This window comes from Natrix helvetica (genome assembly GCF_964273705.1).
Source record: "Natrix helvetica genome assembly, chromosome: Z".
NCBI lineage: Eukaryota > Metazoa > Chordata > Lepidosauria > Squamata > Natricidae > Natrix > Natrix helvetica.
Window position 1 is genome coordinate 110,600,643 of NC_138554.1, and position 21,482 is coordinate 110,622,124.

Here is a 21,482-nt window from a genome sequence, read left to right on the forward strand (position 1 = left end):
CCCAAAGCCTATGCTTAAGATTTACCAGTATGTATAAATCTCCATACAATGCTATGGTTGTGATTTATTACCAATTTGTGGTATAAAATAATAGGAAACAAGTGTGTTTGGCTTTTAAAGGGGTTACTGATTTATTAATCTTTAAAACTATCTTCGATAACTCCCCAGAATGGGACAGCCTTTCCAATTACATATCAATGTATAAAGTCAGCACTGCTACTTTTGTTTAGCTTTTATTCTGTATTATCTCAAGTTGCTTCAAACCTTAGAGTTCTGTGTGAGAATGGCTGTGGTGGGACAGGAAGAAACAGAATGATTCTAGGATTCTCCTGCACTGCCATTTTTGTATTTGTATGCTGTAATGCTGTTATGGAAGCTCAGTGTGTGCAACCCACTATTATTCCAGAATTTGGATTCAAAATTGTTCAAATGGGAACAGCACTTCAGGGATATTGTCCCACGATGTTTGAGATACAATCACTACATTAATGTACCTTATCTCTAGGAAAACACAGATGGATTATATTGCAACTGCTTTAGAATAATGTGTTAAAATACTGGAATAAATGCATTGAAATGTGTCCACTGATTACATCATACATATTTTCTAGTCATTTCTTCCTGGAGTTATTGTATGTATGTACGTGTGTGTGTGTGTGTGTTATATCACAACCCCTGGTATGCCCAAATATGGTAGGGAGCATACTGCTTCCCTTTTCTGTCTTTCGGCTCACCCTTAGAACCATCCAGGCAGAAAGCCATTTTTTAATGTTGCCTTTGTTACATTTGTGTTGCACTTGTGCTGATAAATAAATAAAGGGAGACTAGTATATATCTATTTCAAGCTATTTAGTTCTCATCAGCTAGCCATACTTTTACTGCATGATGGGTTTCAAAAAAATTTAGAACCTCTTCCGTAGGTGTGGCCTGCTTTGTGGGAGTGGCTTGCTGGCCATGTGACTGGGTGGGCGTGGCCAACTTGTAAAATGTGGTGAAACTCACTTAACAACACTCTTTCTTAGCAACCAAAAACTCTGGCATTGAAGCATGCAAATCTTAAAGCTGTCAAGTTACAAGACTCTTGCACCCCTAACCCTTTAGAAAAAAACCCCAGGGGTGTTCAGACTTGACAGCTTTAAGACTTGTGGACTTCAACTCCCAGAATTCCTCCTCTCACTCTTTATCTTGATGATGTGTGGGCGGGCAGGGGGTGGGAGCTGGAACCGGTTCTAAACCGCACTGTAGATTTGTGGAACCTCTTCTATAGAAGAGGTTAGAACTGGCAGGAACCCACCCCTGATGTATATGTATATGTAAATGTATGTATATATATTTCTTCACTATTTTCCCCCTGAATAATCACCACAGCGCTGCCATGTTGCAGTGCATTCTTTCTCAAACTGAGAATAGTTATATTGGAACTATTATTCTTAAGATTCATGGCAAACTTGACCAAGTAATCTAGTGGTTCAGAATTCTAGAAGTAATTTCCAAGAAATCTAGTAGTCATTCTGTTGGAGAAGGCTGCATTAATGGAAGAGCAATAGTTTTAGGCAAGGACAGTAGTTTCAGTTTCAAAATGTTATAAATCAAAACAAGCTATTTTTTAATGAGCATTTGTTATTTTGAAATTACCTCATTTATTGCCTTTAACCTCCTCGTTGTTTCTTACATGGCTCTTGTATTTACCTTTAGTAGTATTGAACTAAAATCTTATTTCAAAACTATCTGAACAAGTTCAGATTAGATTATACTTGTGAAATGTGTCCATGAAATTATATGACCCCAAATGCTTTTATAAACAAGATAGAAACATTTTTTTTAAAGGAAGATTGCTATTACAAACGGATGCAGGACTGCAATGTTACATACATTTACTAAATTGTTTATGAAAATTAGAGAATTCTGAAGTGCTTATTTCCAGGTGTGTGTATGTAATGAGAATGTCATACAGAAAAGAATTTATTTTGTACACACACACACACACAACAAATATGTCTCTGAGTGTATGTGTATATTTTTGAAGCACAAATGTGCAGTCTTTTAATAACTCCAATCTGTATTTAATATTTTTCAGAAGAGTGAGGGCTACAAAAGGTGGAAGTATTAACAAGCTGGGTATGCACCCATAAGCCCAGAGTTTTATTTCCACTGGGTTTGAAAAGAAAATAGCTTTTTAAAATAGGCCAAGACTATAATAGGGCAAGTTCTACAATTTGCCTCATTTTCCACATCATAGTGCAGGTGTTAATCCTTGTGACTGGCATGGGCTGTAAGGGCTGCAATCAGGAGTAGGTTTCAGCCAGTTCTCACCAGTACGCTAGAACCCGTTTATGAAATTTAGCATACCTTTAGGAACTCGTTCGTCCAGTGGCACAGTACCAGAATGCTCCCTCCCACCTGCCCCCCTTGCTCGCTTCCCCCACCCGTCTGGTTGCCACTTGCTTGCTTGCTTGCCCCGCCCATGTACACCATGCTTTCCCCGCATGCTGCTCACTGATTCGCTGACTCATCAATCACCCCACTTCTGAGAGGCAGTGAGGGGGGGCTTTCTCACACACCTTCTTTCTTTCTCCGAAGGCGTGCGAGAAAGCACCCCCCCCCCATTGCCTGAACGTTGAATGTTTGAAGGAAGGAAGTGCAGGCTCCTTTGCCCTCGGCTACATTACCTCCTTTCAGTCTCTGCTGCCCAAATGAGTGAAGGAGGCAGACAGAACGAAAGGAGGTCGCACAGCTTCCCTCCTTAACACGTTTGGGCAGTGGGCGGGGATTTTTTCTTACACGCCTTCTTTCTTTCTCCGAAGGCATGCGAGAAAGCTCTCCCCTATTGCCCGGCAGGAAAGCAAGCCCCGGGCCTCATCTCTGCCTCCTTCCTTGAGAGCGGGCTTCGGGGACAGCAGCCTCTCCTATCACTGCGCCCTTCACTCACCTTCCACCCAGAGGCTCTGCCAGCATGGCGCCTCCCATTTCACCTCCAGAGAGAAGCTCGGGAGAGACACACAAACGGCTGCAACTCAAGGCTCCCAAGAAGGACGCTGGACACCGGGGGTGGCGATGGCACCCGCTGCTGCTCCTTCTGCTGCTCCTGGTAACACAAGCTTCTTGGAGAGCATTAAGTTGCAGGTGCACCGATTCCAGCCGCTGCGTTTTGCCTTGAAATTTGCTGTCCCGGCAACCCGAAGGGATTGGGAAGCACAGGGATCTTAATGTAGTAGGGCAGGAGAGGCTAGAGCGGGAGGTTCCCCGGTGCTCGCGGCCACTGCTTGAGAGAAAATCAGCTAGAATCTCAAGCGAGTGCTGCGGGATGAGACGCAAGCGATGAAATGGGTCACCCTGGGCATAAAAGGCGCAGGGAGATCGCCTTCCAAGGTCCGGGAACCAACCAACCAAATAAATAAAGTTGGCTTCACTTCCTTGTTCAGCAAGAGAGAAAGTTGCCTGAGAAGGAGCAGCGTTTTGCCTTGAAACTTGCTGTTCCGGCAACCCGAAGGGGACATTCTCCCAGCAGCATCTCAGGCAACTTTCTCTCTTGCCGCGCAAGGAAGCAAAGCCAAATTTGTTTATTTAACCTTCTGTGTCAGCCTTCCCCACCCTACTACATTAATATCCCTGCGCTTCCCATTCCCGCAAGCCATGCGAGCGAGCAGGCGTGTGAAGCCCCTCAATGATCTGAGGAGAGCCGGGAGGTGCCATACTGTGCACAGCCATCCTCACTCCCTCCAGGCTAAGGGTGGGAGTGCCTGAGACGCCGCTGGGAGAATGTCCCCTTTGGGTTGCCGGGACAGCAGATTTCAAGGGAAAATGCAGCTGCTGGAATCGGTGCGCCACTGCGCCTGCAACTTAATGCTCTTCAAGAAGCCTGCATTACCAGGAGCAGCAGAAGGAGCAGCAGCCAGTGTCACCGCCACCCTCGGTGTCCAGCATCGTCCTTGGGAGCCTCAAGTCGCAACCATTTGTGCTTCACTCCCAAGCTTCTCTTTGGAGGTGAAATGGCAGGTGCCCTGCTGGCAGAGCCTCCAGGTGAAAGGCAAATGAAGGGCACAGTGACCTGAAGCCAGCTCTCAAGGAAGGAGGCAGAGATGAGGCCCAGGCTCGTTTCCCTTCCTCCGAGAGCTGCAGGGGTCAGGGAAACTGAGGCTTCTTTGCCAGCTTCCCAGCTGGCAAAACAGAAATTTTCACCAACTGAAAGGTATGTGTATGTGAGAGAGAGGGGGGGAGGGAGAGAGAGAAAGAGAAAGCGTAAGAGAGTGTCACGATGTTAAAAAGTTTGCTAGGCCTGAACTGCCTAAACTGACACTCAAGAGTTAAACTAAGAAAGCTTTATTGCGCAGGTCATAAAACAAAATGTTATCTGAAAGTGATTTATTGCGCACGCGTTACACTTTTCCAAATTCCTCTCTTCTTTGTTCGGCAGCCAACTTTGGCAAAACGTAGCTTTCATTATCAAAATGTAACCAATTAGTTATTTTCTGTTTCATTTACTTTTATTATTTTATTATTAAAGTTTGTTTATTAATTAGAATACTTTAAAGACTTATTTTTCTCAATATCTCAAAAGATATGCGGAAGGGAATCAGCCACGGTCCATTGATCTCCAACAGGGTGTTTTTTTCCCCTGACATCTTGGTAGCAGAGGATGGTTTTGATGATACTAGCTGAGATGGCTACAATTTATGGCTGTATTTTCTCTTCGCGCTATCTTAAGATAACCGACTAAGCCTAATTAGCAATGTCGGAGAAAAAGAAAAAAAAGAAAAAGAAAGATGGGGCGAGCACAGATGGATCAGCTTCCTCTGACAAGGAGGCTCCCTCGGACACAGAGAAGCAAGATCAAAACGTGCTTCAGGAACAACAAATTCCTTCAGGTGCCGAGCCAAATATGGGAGAAGGAGCTACAGGACGCGACATCCACGAAACGAGGTCAGTGGTTCCTCCTTCTAAAATATCTCCAGGAGATTATGAATTTTTGGGGGCCAAGCCAAAACTTCCCACTCTGCCAGAGCCACTCCATTCCCAGACCCTCGCAGATTATCAAACGATTGATGAATGGCAACTGCCGGCACAGAAAAAATCCTCCCACGCAGAAAGCAGATTTTATAACATCTCCCCAGATGAGCAAGAAATGCAAAGCTATCTAGATCAAATAGAACTGTTTGAAAAATATGCTAGGGAGGCGAGAGTGTGTTTTGAAGAGATAAGGCGAAGTAGAAGAAGCTCCCCCACTCCCAAAATGTCTGAAGACGCCATCTTGTCTTCTTCAAAACAACAGCCTAAGACACACCCCACAGAGTTCATTGGTCAATTAGAACAAAGAGACATGTACACGTCACCGAGGTCACGTGGTCCCTTTGAGTCAACTGAACTTCCGCATACGTATAGAAAGGAGAGGCAGCCAAAAAGTGAAGCTGCACTGCCATCTGCTGGCGGAGAAAAATTATTACAGCAAAAGATTAAGCAATTGGACCAGATTTTCAGAGATATGTCTATGAGTTTTACAGAAGCCCAAACTTTGCCCTCAAAGGTTAAGTCTTCAACACCCCCTGGCGGTGCGGAATTCTCCCTAGATGGAAAAAGGCAAAGCCAAAGGCGAATTCGAGGAAGCCAATTTGATGTTGCCACGCAAAGGCCAATGATGCAACCCCAGCATCCCCTGGTTCAACAACCAGCTTTGCAACCTGAGCAACAAATTGTTCCTCAGCAGGTATTCACAGTCACCCCCTTGACTGGTGAGTCCAAATTAAAGGAGTCAGGAGAGAATTATAAAGCCTGGGTCAGTGAAATTGCGCTCTTGCTTCGAAGAGAAGGCACATATTCCATGGTTTTTAATCCTCCCCGTCAGCCCTGGACACCTGCGATAAGAGATCTCGAAAACAGAGCTATCACGACTTTACTCATGTCAATGGAAATTGAGATCCAAGGTATCTTTCCACCTGATGCAACTGCCCAAGAAATATGGGCTATTTTGGAAGATTGCTACAGGCCCGTTTCAATTGAATCTTCATGTTTGCTTATGTCTGAGTTCCATGGTTCGAAGTTGAAACCTGGTGAACGAATTGGTGGACATTTGACCAAACTGAAAAGAATGAGAAGTGAATTGAGACAAAATGGCCATGTAATCGATGATATCCAAATGATTAGCATCATCATTAACTCATTGAATTATGAATGGAAAGATGCTGTTGCAAAGATTAACTACGTGCCTATTGCTCAACGCACAGTTAACCACGTTTGCAGACTTTTAGTGGAAGACGAAGCTATCAGGTTAGCTACACCACATCTGCAACGGCCTCCAGCATCAAAGGCTCCAGCCAGACGTCCCTTCCGAGGAAGAGGCTACGCTCCAAGGATGCCAAAATGCTACACCTGCAACCGTGTGGGACATGACACCCGGGATTGTCCCCAACGAGTTCCAGCTCCCGCCACGTACCAGCCCAGAGGAACAGATTCCAGAGGCAGAGGTAGAGGCGGAAGACAAGGTCGTCGTGGTCCAAGGCGTGATCCACAAGCTCCGCTTGCAACACTGGCCATAACCAACGTTCCACAACCTGATCCAAAGTTCGACAGACGTCTTTTGTGGACTTTAGATAGTGGAGCAGCTGTGCACGTTACCCACAGAAGGGAACTTTTCACAGAGATGGGCGAACCAGAGCCCGAGTATCGAGAACTGTATTCCTTCACCAATCACACTTGCAAGGTTATGGGAAAAGGAACTGTTTACATTGAAGAGCTCGATACACACATCCCTGATGTTTATTACATACCTTCAGCAACCAGTAATTTGCTTAGTCAAAGTCACTTGTCTAGAGAGTTAAAGTTCCAGGTTCACCACCTCGAAAAAGCAAGTTACTTAGTTAAAGATGGTGATATTGTTGCTGAAACTATGCTGATTGGTGGTGTTTATTACTTAAAGCCAAAGCCTAAAGGGCAAGCACAGGCAAGTATGCAAACTCCAAAAAGGCACAACGCAAACCCAGAGAGAGTTGTCCCAGAGAGAGAAAGCGTTACTGTGCCAAAGGCTCCTAAAGCCAACAAACAGACAAAACAGAAACAGATTGCTCAAAGCAAGCCTGAGGGTCCTCATGAAACTGTTAATGTTAAGAATTCACTAACTGGTAAACCTTTGCATTCCAGGTGTATTCACAAGTGGCACAGAAGATTGGGGCATGCCAGTTTCCGTGTTCTTAGAAAGATGCCGGAGTTCGCAAAAGGTTTGGATCTAAAGGGGTGTAAGGTGTTTTTGGATTGTGCGGTTTGCAAAAAGGCTAAATCCAAGGCGGCTGCAATTCCCAAACACGCTACACGCCGGTCAACACGCATTTTTGATTTGGTACACACTGACATAGTGGGTCCTTTCCCACCAACACTTGGTGGCAGAAAGTATTTTTTAACAATTGTAGATAATCATTCTAGATATGGATTTGTATATGCTATGAGAGAGAAATCTGAGACCTTTCAGATCTTTAAAGACTTTGCAGCGTTTGTTTCTACACAATACCAAGTTCGCATCGCCAGAATCCAGAGTGACCGTGGTGCAGAATTCATGTCTCAGCGTTTCCAGGACTGGATGCGTAAGAATGGAATTCTTCATCAGACATCTGCTCCATATACACCGGCTCATAACGGAGTCGTAGAAAGAAGACAAGGGGTTCTACAAACCATGATGCGTTGTCTTCTAGAAGATGCCAATCTCAGTAACGCATACTGGGGTGAAGCAATCAAATATGCAAATTACATTGTCAACCGTACTTGGAGCAGTGTAATCAATCAAACTCCTTTCTACATGCTGTATGGCTACAAGCCTGATCTCAAGAACCTCCATATTTTTGGTTCATATGCTATGGTGAACACTCCTATAACTCAAGGACCAAAGAGACTAAGATTTATGGGTATTGATGATAATTCAAAATGGTACAAATTCATTGATACTAAACATGTGATTGTCATTTCACAATCTGCTAATTTTGAGGAAGACATTGACTGGTCCAGGATTCATTCCAATGATCCTGAAGTTTATTTTCCTAGAGATGGTGTTCCAGATGCCACGCAGCCTGATGACAATTTGCAAACAGATGTTCCTTCTACCAGCTCTTCACAACCTGATGTTCCGTCTTCACAACCCGCGGATGCTGATGCTAGCGACGAACGTGAGGACGAGGATGATGATGAAGAAGAAGAAGAAGACTGGTCTGTTGCTCCTAGACGCTCCAAGAGGGCCACAAAAGGAATCCCTCCACAACGTTATTCATGGCAACTGACAAAAACACCAGTACCTTTGATTTGCAACGTTACTCTTCCTCCAGAGACATTCACACAAATCAAACAGCTTCCTGATTCAGAACAAGACAAATGGTATGATGCAATGCAGGATGAAATGGACAGTTTAAAGAAACTTAATGTATTCACACCTGCAAAACCTCCAGCAAATAAGAAAGTCATTGGCACCCGATGGGTCTACAGAATCAAGAAGAAACCGAATGGTGAGTCTTTATACAAAGCCAGACTTGTAGCTCAGGGTTTCGCTCAACGTTATCCTGAGGACTACACAAATACTTACTCACCAACAGTCAGAACTGAAAGTGTAAAAATTGCTTTAACCACTGCAACTATTCTTGGTTTAGAAGTTTTCCAATTTGATGTGGACACAGCTTATCTACATGCAGACCTAGATGAAGAGATCTACGTGAGAAGCCCTCCAGGATTCCGAAAACAAGAAGGGGATACCTGGTTCCTGAACAAAAGTCTTTATGGTCTGAAACAGTCAGGTTTAATGTGGTATTTATGTCTTACTGACAAACTAAATTCAATGGGCTTTATTAAGTCCGAAACTGATGAATGTGTGTTCACAAAAAGATCTAACAATGCATATGAGATAATTCTTGTTTATGTTGATGATATTGTTTATATTGGTCCAAATAAGAAAATGAGTGAGATTTTTGCTAAAAGTTTGCAGAGATACTTCACACTAAAATCTTTAGGACACATTAGCACTTATTTAGGTGTTCAAATTGAAAAGACACAGAAGGGGTTTAGTCTTTCACAAGAGGAGAAAATTGACCACATTCTACATCATTGCAACATGAAAGATGCTAGCACAACAAAGACACCCATGCAAACAGATTTTCACAACTTAACACATGAACCAAGTCCTGAGTTCGAGGATCAAACACTTTATCGTTCAGTCATTGGTTCACTATTATACATTAGTAGTTGGACCAGACCTGACATCGCACTTAGTGTTAATCTTTTATCACGACACGTAGGTAAGGCAACACAATTTCATTGGTCATGCATTAAGAAGTTGTTGAAATACCTAAAACACACTAAGCACATGAAGTTATTGCTAGAACCAACACACACTGATCAACCAAAGTTGATTTGTTTTGCCGACGCCGACTGGGCGAGCGACAAGAAGTCACGCAAAAGCACTTCTGGTTACATGATGTTCCTAAATGGTTGTCCTGTTTACTGGCAAGTGAGAAAACAGAGTTTTGTTTCATGTTCATCTACTGAAGCTGAATATGCTTGTGTTTCAGATGCTTGTAATTCTCTAACATGGTTTGATGCTTTGATCACAGATATCTGGACACGTCCGATTCGACCAATCACCGTGATGGAAGATAATGTATCTGTTGTCTATATTTCTGAGTCACATTTTACAGGTTCTAGGTCCAGACACATTGACATTTGTTATCAAAACACAAAGCAATTAGTTAAGCAAGGTTTTGTTAAATTTCAATATGTTTCTACACATGATCAGATTGCAGACATGCTTAACAAACCACTTGCCGCAAATCAACACGAGTATCTGCGAAAGAAGATGTGCCTTAATTGATGATTTGATGACGTCAGCCCAGACTAGCAAAAGAAGGGGTGTCACGATGTTAAAAAGTTTGCTAGGCCTGAACTGCCTAAACTGACACTCAAGAGTTAAACTAAGAAAGCTTTATTGCGCAGGTCATAAAACAAAATGTTATCTGAAAGTGATTTATTGCGCACGCGTTACACTTTTCCAAATTCCTCTCTTCTTTGTTCGGCAGCCAACTTTGGCAAAACGTAGCTTTCATTATCAAAATGTAACCAATTAGTTATTTTCTGTTTCATTTACTTTTATTATTTTATTATTAAAGTTTGTTTATTAATTAGAATACTTTAAAGACTTATTTTTCTCAATATCTCAAAAGATATGCGGAAGGGAATCAGCCACGGTCCATTGATCTCCAACAGGGTGTTTTTTTCCCCTGACAGAGAGAATAAAAGGAAGGAAGAGGGAGAGAAAAAAAGAGAGACTTCTACCTCCTGGCAGATATATTTTAACTGGTATTTTAGGGGAACTGTTTTTAAATTTAATTTATGGGATATTTTTAGGGGTTTTTTAAAACTATATTTTAGATACTTTACTTAGATGTACAGTTCTTCTTTTAACCTCCTCCATATCTATTTAACAATTTAACTATTTAATTATTTAATTATTCACGTTATGTATTTTTATGTATGGACTGTACACCGCCCCGAGTCCCTTCTGGGAGAGGGGGCGGTCTATAAGCGCAAATAAAAGTAAAGTAAAGTAAAGAAAGAGAGAAAGAGAAAGAAAGAGAAAGAGAAAGAAGGAAAGAAAAAGTAAGTTGGGGAGAAAGAGACAAAGAAGGAACGAAGGAAGCAAAGAAGAGAAAGGAAGGAAAGAAAGAAAAAGAGAGAGACACACAAGAAAGGAAGAAAGGAAAGAAAGAGGGAGAGAGAGATATATAAGGAAGGAAGGAAGAAAGAAAGAAAGAAAGAAAGAAAGAAAGAAAGAAAGAAAGAAAGAAAGAAAGAAAGAAAGAAAAGAAGAAAAAGAAAGAGAACTTACGATCACAATTGAGCCCAAAGGTTTGGTTGCTAAGCAAGAGCATTGTTAAATGAGTTTCACCACATTTTAAAGTTGGCTACTCCCACCTAGTCACATGACCACCAAGCCACGCCCACAAAATAGGCCACATCTACAGAATAGGTTCTAAAAAAATTTGAAACCCATCACTGGCTGCAACAAATAATTAGGGATCCTTTGTCAATGTATCAAGGGGTAGGACTGACTTATCTGAACTACAACAATACAGATGTTCTCTAGATGGCAGCAAAGAGTTTCCTATAGCCTTGTGCCATCTAATGAAGAGTTTGGTAGCTCAGTTAATGGCAATCCTATTGATGAGATTTTAGAACTTCCACTTCTATTTTAAATTAGCAGGCAAGAAATAGAGACAATAATATAACATGCAAGAAAGGCACGTGTTCTGCTGACAAAAGATTACCCAAGCCAAAGCTGTTATGTCCTTTGGTTGAATATCACAATAAAGCTTACAACCAAATAGGTGTGTTTCTCTTTTTTCAAATGTCCCAAAATGCTAAGCTGCTTGTCCTGTATTCTTTTGGAAAAGAAATAAGTACTTTCAGACCATTAATTTCCCCTGTAAGTTTGCATTTGAATGATAATTTCTTTCCACAAATTTCTCCACTCTTTGTGAAAATGCCACTTTCTATCAAATGACTTGGTTTTTACGGGAAGAAAGAGTGACTACTTCAAAATGCCACTTTTTATTTTACATAAGAGGCATCCACAGGAGGCAGAGAAGGAGGTATCAAAAAGTCATGACATTGTCATGATGACCATTGTTGAATCCCTCTCCATTTTCTTACAAGTGTTATTGGTTCAGTTCTTGTTAAAAAGGAGCAGGGGTTTATACTAAGTGTTTGGGGGAAAGTTCAGCATGATAATTACCTAATAGAAAGAAGGGCAGAAAGCGTCATTGTATGGGGTTTTTTCTTTCTTTTTATCCCTTTATATGTGTGTGGTGTATGAGTGTGTGAGAGAAAGAGAGAGAGTGTGTGTGTATGATTGAAAAATTATACATATGGAGTTGGAATTTGATTGCAAGTGCCATCTTGACTTTTTGAGACTCCTCTTTGAGCCCCTTTAAGGATATTCTTTTGATTTGTCTCTGATCGAGGAAAACTAAATGTAAGGAATAAATTGTGAGATTCTGGACAGACAAAAGGAAGTGTTTCACGTCAATATGAAAATGTAACTAAAGATCAATAATGGAATTTCTTTTTCATTGTGTGTGGTGATAATTCCCGACTCAAGTACCATTGAATCAGAACAGTATCAAGATGTTTATTTCGATCCTTCTTACTTAGAACTTCAGGATCCCTGATTAGTCTTTAAATAGTTTTAAAAGAAGATTAGAGAAACAGAGGAAGATACTAGAGCAAGGATGTCAAACACATGACCTATGGGCTGCATGCGTCACATGCTGGCCACGCCCATACCCAGTTTAGCGAAGGGGGAAAAGTCCCGATACATCACATGATGCCACTGTGATGACATGAGTTTGACACTCCTGTATTAGAGAAACAGATGAAGATTAGTCCATAAGTGAACTGGTTGTCTGTTTCCTGTAACAGGATGCTACGTTAAATAGCTCTTTAGCAGAATTCTTGAATTGTAAATTTATTTGATTTATTTCATTCTAATAACACACACACACGCATGCACGCACACACACCAGAAATGGGTTTCTGCTGGTTCGACCCAGATCAAGCGAACCGGTAGTGCCGGCGGCAGAAGGCTCCACCCGCCCGGATGCTTTCTGCACATGCGCAGAAACATCACACACATACACAAGCAAACCAGTAGTAAAAAAAATGGAAACCCAACACACACACACACACACGCACACTTCATTCTATAATTTCTGTAATCATAGTAACAATCTGAATAATTTGATTTTCATTTTTCTTTTCAGGGCTTACTTGTGGCAACTATTTTCTGTTTCTTCAATGGAGAGGTAAGCAAATAAACTTCATTTCATGTCATTTAATACTGCCATTTAGTCCTTGTATGATAAGTAGAATTCATGCTCAATTAGCTTGGAAAACACAGCAAATTACTCGCAACAGATGACAGAAATACCTTGGTTGATATTTTGAGCCAGGTCAATTTTAGTCAGTCATTGCTCAGATCTTTTAACATTTATCTTAATGCTGCATGCATGGTTTACTAATCCATTTTATCTCTGCCATTTTAGTACTTACCATTTGTTTTACTTGTTGTGTTGAAATATTTTATAAGTATTGTTATGAGCTTTTATTATTGCTTGTTACTCTGCAAGCCGCTTTTGTAGTGGAACTAATACAAATACAGTGTGTTAGATTGGGTAATGGATAGGCACACACAGGCTTAACGGTAACAACAGCTCTTTATTATAACACAACAAGTGAGAACAATCCAGCGAAAGGTTGAGTCTGACAGCAGCCCTTTTATAGGGAGCTGTCAGACCCTTCGACCAATAGGATTAAACCTCTGTTCCCGCCGGAACAGAGGACCTTGGTGGAAACCACTGTAGTTAAAACAAGTATCTAATACCCCTCCCCTCTTGGATGGAACAATCCGACTTATTATGGAGTCATGCAGGTAGGCAGACTTTGGGTAGCTCTGCCTAACCTGCGCAGTTCAGTAGGAGGGGTTTCCTTGGACAGGTCGGACGGACCTGTTTGCTCTGAAGCTCTGCTTGGTGGAAGCTCCTGGAACCTTTCATAGGCCATAGCTGGAGCTTCTAGAGCCGGTTCGCTTGGAGCTCGCTGCGGGCCTGCAACATAACCAGATAGGTTTCCCAGTACACTCGGGCTTGAGCTGGCCATGGAAGGAGTGAGTGTTTGCTCCGTTTGGGTAGGGCTTTGGCTACCTTGTGCAGGAGTTACCTTTGGTTGTCTAAGAGTGGAGTTGGAGAGGCAGCCACAGAGTTGGTCAATATTCTTCTCCTTCTCCAATTCCTACTGTCCTCGAGCCCTAGGAGGTAAGAGCGAGGCCTATCACTGTGGCAGGAATCCACAGAGATCCCCCGGCGTAGGTGTGGGCGTAAACCGAATCCCCTACGCTAAATGTCTGAATCTTGCTTGTGGAGTCTGGGGGCGATGAGGCAGAATAATTGGGGTGTAGCCAGTCTAAGTGGGACCTTAGCCAGCAACCCATGAGAAGTTCGGAGGGGCTTCTCCCAGTAGTGGCACTGGGTGTGATGTGCTGAATTAGTAAGTAATGGTCAACCTGTGTTTGCCAATCTCCCGGGACCATCCTAGAGAGGGCCTCTTTTGCAGATCTCACCATTTTCTCCACTTGACCATTGGAGGCCAGATGGAATGGTGTGACCAGGGCATGCCTGATTCCCTGACCTGCTAGGAAGGTCTCAAATTGCATGGCCATGAATTGGGGCCCGTTGTCAGAGACCAAGACATCAGGCAGGCCATGCATGGAGAAAAGTCTCTATAGCACCTAGATGACCACTTCTGCCATAGTGGACGTCATCAGGACTATCTCTAACCATTTCGAGTAGGCATCCACAACTACGAGAAATGCCTGGCCGTGAACTGGGCCAGCAAAGTCAATGTGCACCCTAGACCATGGTGGTTGAGGTTGCTCCCACTCCTTAGCGGGCGCCTCTGGGGGAGCTGGTCTGGACTCCTGGCACAGTGTGCAGGTAGCCACCCATTCTTCTATCTCCCTGTCCATGTTAGGCCACTACACGTAACTCCTAGCCAAAGACTTCATCCTGACAATGCCAGGATGCCCTGCATGTAAAGCCTCTAATACTGCAATGCGCAGTTTGGGTGGAATAATGACCCGGTCCCCCCACAGTAAACAGCCATTTACAACCGATAACTCATCGTGTTTTGTAAAATACATTTTGAAATCAGCCCCAACAGGCCCCTTGGGTCACCCCCTCCACACCCAGTTCAAAATTTGTTTGATGATGGAGTCCTTTGCAGAGTGACGGGCAACGTCACTGGACAAGACAGGCCCAGTCTCAAGGCAGTCAGTGAGGAGGACTGGTGTCTCAGGGGTAGGGTCAGTGAGAAGTTCAGGCAGCGGGCAGCGGCTTAGAGCATCAGCGTGCCCCAAACTGGAGCCTGGGGTGGATGAGACGGTAGGAGTAGGCAGCTAGGAAGATGGTCCATCTGGTAATGCAGGGTGATAATGACACTGGGGTAGGTTAGTCCCCAGCCAGTAAGCCCAACAACAGCTTGTGGTCCATAACCAGTTCAAAGTCCCGGCCATATAGATACTCATGGAACCTCTTTACTCCGGCCACTGCAGCCAAAACCTCACGGTCCAGCTGGCTGTAGTTTCGCTCTGCGACTGACATGGTCCTGGAGAAAAATGCAATAGGGGCTTCCATTCCATTGGGCATGCGGTGACTGAGGACGGTGCCGACACCAAATGGGAAAATGTCAGCACCAACGGCAGGGTCTGGCTGTATTGGAGCAAAAAGGAGTCTGCCGACAGGAGTCGTTTTACCATTTCAAATGCAGTAGCCTCAGCTCTGCCCCAGGACCACTTTGTGTTCTTAGCCAGGAGACAGTGTAAGGGCTCAGCAACGGTGGCTTTCTGTTTAAGAAAGACGCTGTAGAAATTAAGGAGCCCGAGGAACGCCAGCAGCTCGGTTTGATTGCGAGGTGTGGGGGTGTCCTGAATTGCTTTAATTTTTTTGTGTGGTCGGGGGAATCCCAGAGCCATCGATTAGGTACCCTAAGAATTCAACCCTTGGCACGTTAATTTGGCATTTCTCTTTTTTGAGACGGAAGGCTTTGTCTCTAATTCGAGCCAAAACTGTTCATACACATTTGAACAGTTGCACCTTATTTGCAGCTGATACCAAGATGTCATAGAAATAGGGGATGACTCCTGGAGCCCCTGCAAAAGCCATTCCATGATGCTTTGGAACAGTCTAGGGGTGATAATAACGCCCAATTGCAGGCGGTGCCATTTGAATGCACCCCTGTGCATCACAGTGGTTTGGGCCTCCACCGTAGCGCCATCTACAGGCAATTGTTGGTATGCCTGCACCATGTCCAATTTTGAAAAAAAATTTCTGGGGCCTAATGAATGAAGGAGGTGCTGTACAATGGGTACAGGATAGGTGCTTTGTTGTAGCGCTTTATTTATTGTGCACTTACAGTCTGCGCAGATGCGGACAGACCCGTCAGATTTTATAGATGTCACTATAGGGGTCTCCCAGCATGCATGATCGACCGGCTCTAGGATTCCCTGGCCTACAAGCTTGTCAATTTCCCTGTCAATTTTGGGGCAGAGAGCAAAAGGTACTCTCCTGGGTTTTAGCCTTATTGTGGCTATGTTGGGGTCCAAACTAAAGGAAATTGGAGTCTCCACATACTTACCCAGACTGGTGTCGAAGACGTCCTCAAACTCCTTAAAGATGGCTTCAGTGCCGTCGTCTTTCAAAGAGTTGATAGCGGTCACCTCTAGGCCCAGGGCTTGGGACCAATCTAGCCCTAGGAGGCTCTGCAGGTTGCCGCTGACCACTGTCACTGGGAGTTTCCCACTGAACTGCTTGAACTTCACCTGGAAGGTGCCTTGGCCCACGATGGGGACCCAGTTCCCTGGTAATCTCGTAGGTGGATGTCAGGGGTGCGGAGGTGCTGCTTCTTTAGGCTAGGGATAGCCTGCTTTAGAGTAGACCACAACATGATGGTCAGTGATGACACAGTGTTGACCTCCATCTCACATGGAGAGTCCTCGATGAGGACTGTGACCTTCAGCTTTTTTGGCTGCCTGGTACAGACTTGGCCGATTGACGTGTGGTAGGTGACTCTATTGTCGCCCTCTGAGCACCATAGTGGCTTCTGCCAGGCCCCTTGGTTGGCCTCTGTTTGGTGTACTTCTAGACTGCCAGATAGTGACAGGGAATTCGCTCCGGCACACCTTGGCGATGTGCCCCTTTCGCTCGTTGTCCTGGCAGGCTGTGTTGCGAAAATGGCAAGCCAATCTGGCATGGTCTCCTCCACAGCTAGCGCAAGGCGGGAGATGCGGTTTGAATTTGCACGCCAGCTGGGCGCGGCTACTGCGCATGCGGCAGCTGTCATCTTCCTCGCCCTCTGAGTTCTCGGGCTCTGCAACCTCACGATGTACGTGTGTACTCTTCCGCACGTCTTGTGGAGCGCTTCGGCACTGCAGAGTCTCAGTAGATTTGACAGCTGATTCAGACTCCCTGGCCTCGTCCAATGCGATCTGCAGAGTGAGGTTAGATTTAGCGAGTAACCTCCTCTATAGATTAATGTCCTGCACGCCACAAATTATGCGGTCCAGAATCAGCTCGTCCAGATCTCAGAATTCGCAGTATGCTGCAGCCTTGCGAAGTACCACATCGTATTCATTAATCGACTCGCCCTCTTTCTGGTTCCTGATATTAAACTCATGCCGGCGAACGTGCTTGGACGGCTCAGGGGAATAATGGGCCCTCAACATTTTCTGGAGCACGGACCACGTGACTGATTGCAGCGGTGTCGGCTCAGAGAGGTCTTTTGCCATCTCAAACATTTCCCTGGCGCCAGTGGCGTAGCGTGGGTTGTCAGCACCCGGGGCAAGGCAAGTAATTTGCGCCCCCTAAAGCGAGGGCGGCCCGACTGCAGCTGCCCCTGGGTCGGCATCAGTCAAGTGAGGCTCTCCATGCTGGCCTCCTGCCTTCCTCCCGAGGAGGAGCTCGAAGGGCAGCGGGAAAAGGCTCGACTGAAGGGAAGCAGGTGCCGCGGGGGTGGGAGGCGCACCGGGGGCTTCGGGAAGGCGCCGGCTTCCCGGGGCGCTCCAGGCGGAGCGGGAGGACGCGGTGGCGTTGCAGCGGCGGGCAGATGGAGCGCAGCGCAGCGCTGCTCTCCTTCGGCTCCGCCTGGAGCGCCCTGGGAAGCCGGCGCCTTCCCGAAGCCCCCGGTGCGCCTCCCACCCCCGCGGCACCTGCTTCCCTTCAGTCGAGCCTTTTCCCGCTGCCCTTCGAGCTCCTCCTCGGGAGGAAAGAGACGGCCACAGTCCGGCAAAGGGCGGTGCAGGGCGAGTCAGGGCACCTCCCCCAGATGTTGCGCCCGGTGCGGCCGGCACCCCCTGCACCCCCCACGCTACGCCACTGCCTGGCGCAGTATCCGAGGAACATGTTCTTCTTGTGGCCTTCAGAAAGGCCCATGAGGTCGTTTGCCTTGAGGAAGCAGTCAAATCATAGTATGTACGAGTCCCAGTGCTTGGTGACTGGGTCATACGGAGTCGGTGGGGCGTGCATGGCCATTTTGTGTTCAGAGGGCGTTTTGAGTTTGCTGCTCAAAAATGGCTGCTTGAAGCCATGCTGAGCTCCGAGTGGATGTACTTGCTGGATTGCTATGCTCTTTTGGTTCACCTAGTTGCCTTCCAATCCCACCCTCGTCACCAGTGTTAGATTGGGTAATGGAAAGGTACACACAGGCTTAACAGTAACAACAGCTCTTTATTAAGTACAGCAAGTGAGAACAATCCAGCGAAGGTTGAGTCTGACAGCAGCTCTTTTATAGGGAACCCTTCGGCCAATAGGATTAAACCTCTGTTTCCGAAGGAACAGAGGAACTTGGTGGAAACCACTGTAGTCAGAACAAGTATCTAACACAGTGAATAAATGAATCTTTAGGAAATGAATGAAATCTTTAGTATCAGGTAGAAAAAAAGTTCTGGTTTCGATATGGGGAAGTAAAACAAAAGATTTTAATCCACATTACAGGTAGTCCTCGATTTATGACCATTTCTTTAAGAACCAATCAAAATTATGATAGTGGCTTTAAAAAAAAGGTGTCTTATGACTCATCCTCACATTTAAAACCATTGCAGCCTCCCTGTAGTCACATGATCAGAATTTTGCCTCTTGGCAACCAGCATGTATTTACAATGAGTATAGCATCCATGGTCACATGATCATAATTTGCAGCCTTCCCACCAGCTTTCAACATGCATAGACAGCATGGGAAGCTGGATTCACTTAACAACCATGTGATTTGCTTAACAACCATGGTAGCAATTGAGCAGGATTTACTTAATGATCACCTCACTTAGTGACAGAAGCTCCAGTCCCAATTGTGGTCATAAGTCAAGGACTACCTATAAAAAAAAATCCTGAAGGCCCCAAAAAAGTTAAATATTCACAGCAAGACTTCACCAACATCAAGAACAATTCCTTTGAAAAGTTTAGGTATGACTGGGATTCATGATAACCATGAATAACGCATTGAATTGATTGATACAGTTGATTACATCAGCATCTACAATCATGTTCAGTTGTCCATATTTACATAATCTGAAGCGACTCCTGGGCCCGGGGGAAAAAACTACTGCAGCCATATGGTACATTTTTTCTTCCCTGGATTCATAGCAATAGCACTTAGATTTAGATACTGCTTTACAGTGCTTTACAGTCCTCTCTAAGCGATTTACAGAGCCAGCCTATTGCCCCCAACAATCTGGGTCCTCATTTTACCCACCTCGGAAGGATGGAAGGATGAGTCAACCTTGGGCCGGTTAGGATCAAACTCCTGGCAGTGAGCAGTGAGTTAGCATCCAGTACTGCATTCTAACCACTGTACCACCATGGCTCTTTAAATTATGCTTTTGATACTGAATAGAATATTCCTATCCCAGATGAGATTGTGGAGGACTTGTCAGGGTCTAGTGTCTTTCAAGGTTTGGATTGGTTGAAACATTCTGTAATCGAATTCAAGATTTAGAATTTCTCCATCATGATTCTCTGTCAGTTCCAGAATTGTCCCCCAAGGAAGAGACATTACCTATGCCTAATTTGGGATGTGTGGTTTGGTGAGCCTTCTGGGGAATCATGGCTGCTGATGGATAGACACTAAAATAAATATACCACTTACAGCCCTAGCTAGAGACTGAAGATCCTGATATAGTAAACCTTTATGTCTTCATTAAATCTTATTCCTCCTAGCAAGAGCAGAGTCTGCTTTTTGGATCATGGGCGCCACTTTGCACGGTCAGCTGTGTCTCCAGGATGCAGGTCCATGTCTTTGCATATCTTAGTTGATGGTATCTTGCCATTTCTGTTTTGGGCTCCTGCGAAGTAGCCAGCCATTGACGTTTAGTTGGTAGGCAGTCTTGGCAATGGTGGAAGGTGCTGCTCTCAGGAAATGTCCCTACCAGCAGAGCCGGGCTTCTCTCATCTTCTCTATAATTGGTGCCACACCAAAGTGTTGTTGAATGGTGTCATTAATTGCCATGCATTTAGATTGCAGTAACCAGTGGCGTAGCGTGGGGGGTGCAGGGGAGGCCGGCCGCACCGGGCGCAACATCTGGGGGGGGCGCGCTCACACTCGCAGCTCTCTGCTGTTGACTTGCATGTATTTCAAGGCTGAATTTGAATTGAATGAAGCCGAGGAACGCTTCCCACGTTTAATACAAAAGAGACGCGAGCAGGTCTTCCCCGGGGTCGAGAGCACGAAAGAGGGCCAAAGTTTTCTTCTGCAGATCTGGGTCTCTTGAAGACTGCTGGGCAGGGCGAGGGATGTTAATAACGCGATACGTTTAAATTAGAGCAAGTGAAGACCTCGGGCGGCTTTCCTTTTCCTATTTTCCCAGAACCGAGGGAAGAAAATGATTCTGCTTCGGGCCTATAGAGGGCGCTGCGAGCTTTGCTAAGGAGGACGGCTGCTTCAGAGCTCCCTTCATGTCCCGAGTCCAGTGGCGTAGCGTGGATTGCCACGGGTTAGGAGGCGCAAATTACTTGCCTTGCCCCGGGTGCTGACAACCCACGCTACGCCACTGGCAGCAACCTCTTATATGTGGGCCTGTTTAAATCAAATATGGGGAAGATACAACAATCTACTTGCTAACAGACTTCCAGAAATTTATGGCACTGGTGTTGTAGACTAGGCATTGACTCTCAATAATTTCACAGGTACAATTCAAAACTCTGGTTTTGATCTATAAAGTTCTAAACCAGGCCAGGAGAGACCGTTGATTGTTCCAGTTTCATAATGTAAATGAAGATGAACCTGGAGTTGTTGTTTATCATAAGTGAAAAATAGCACCTCTTGGACTCAGCCTTCCTACGGAAAGTTGCTCCTTGCATGTTAAATTATCCTCTTTGATATCATTCCAGAGGATGACAGAAGATGAGATCTGCCAGAGACACCATTGATTGTTTCTGTTGTTTTGTTTTTGTTGGCTTAGTTGATCATGCTCTAATTAGTATGTTTAAATTTAATTTAGCTTTGGTTTAATTTTATTTGATATGGATTTTAATTAACTGTAGAAAGCACTATGAATCCTTGGTAAATGAGTGCAATAAATAAATAAAAGACCATACGGTCTTTTGCAATTCTAGCATTCTAGCAGTTCAAATATAGAAGAAATTAAAAGCATGAGGATCATGTCAGATTATTTTTGAATCAATCTCTTGATCCATAGCATATTTGCCTTTTGCTCTTATAAACAAAAATGGGGAAAAGTCTGGGTTTCAACCAAAAGAAAATTTGAATCCAGTCATCTTCAAAATCTGCAGATCCTTGAGCATAATTTAAAAGATAATAAACTATGATGAGGCCATAGATCAGTGATGGCAAACCATTTTGGCACAAAGTGCCAAAACCAGAATGTGTGCCTGTGTGCATGTGCCTGCCAGATTGCTGGAAAC

The 21,482-nt window shown here is 44.6% G+C and overlaps 1 protein-coding gene across 1 annotated transcript in view; it reads left to right on the forward strand.

Annotated features, from left to right (window-relative positions):
• The window catches only part of CALCR (calcitonin receptor), a gene marked incomplete at its 3' end in the record, with an annotated part of 161,335 nt that overhangs the window by 130,744 nt on the left and 9,109 nt on the right, over positions 1–21,482 (forward strand). Inside the window, exon 12 of the mRNA XM_081931980.1 lies at positions 12,780–12,821. Within this exon, the coding sequence (XP_081788106.1) occupies positions 12,780–12,821 (42 nt within the window). The remainder of the gene's footprint in view (positions 1–12,779; positions 12,822–21,482) is intronic.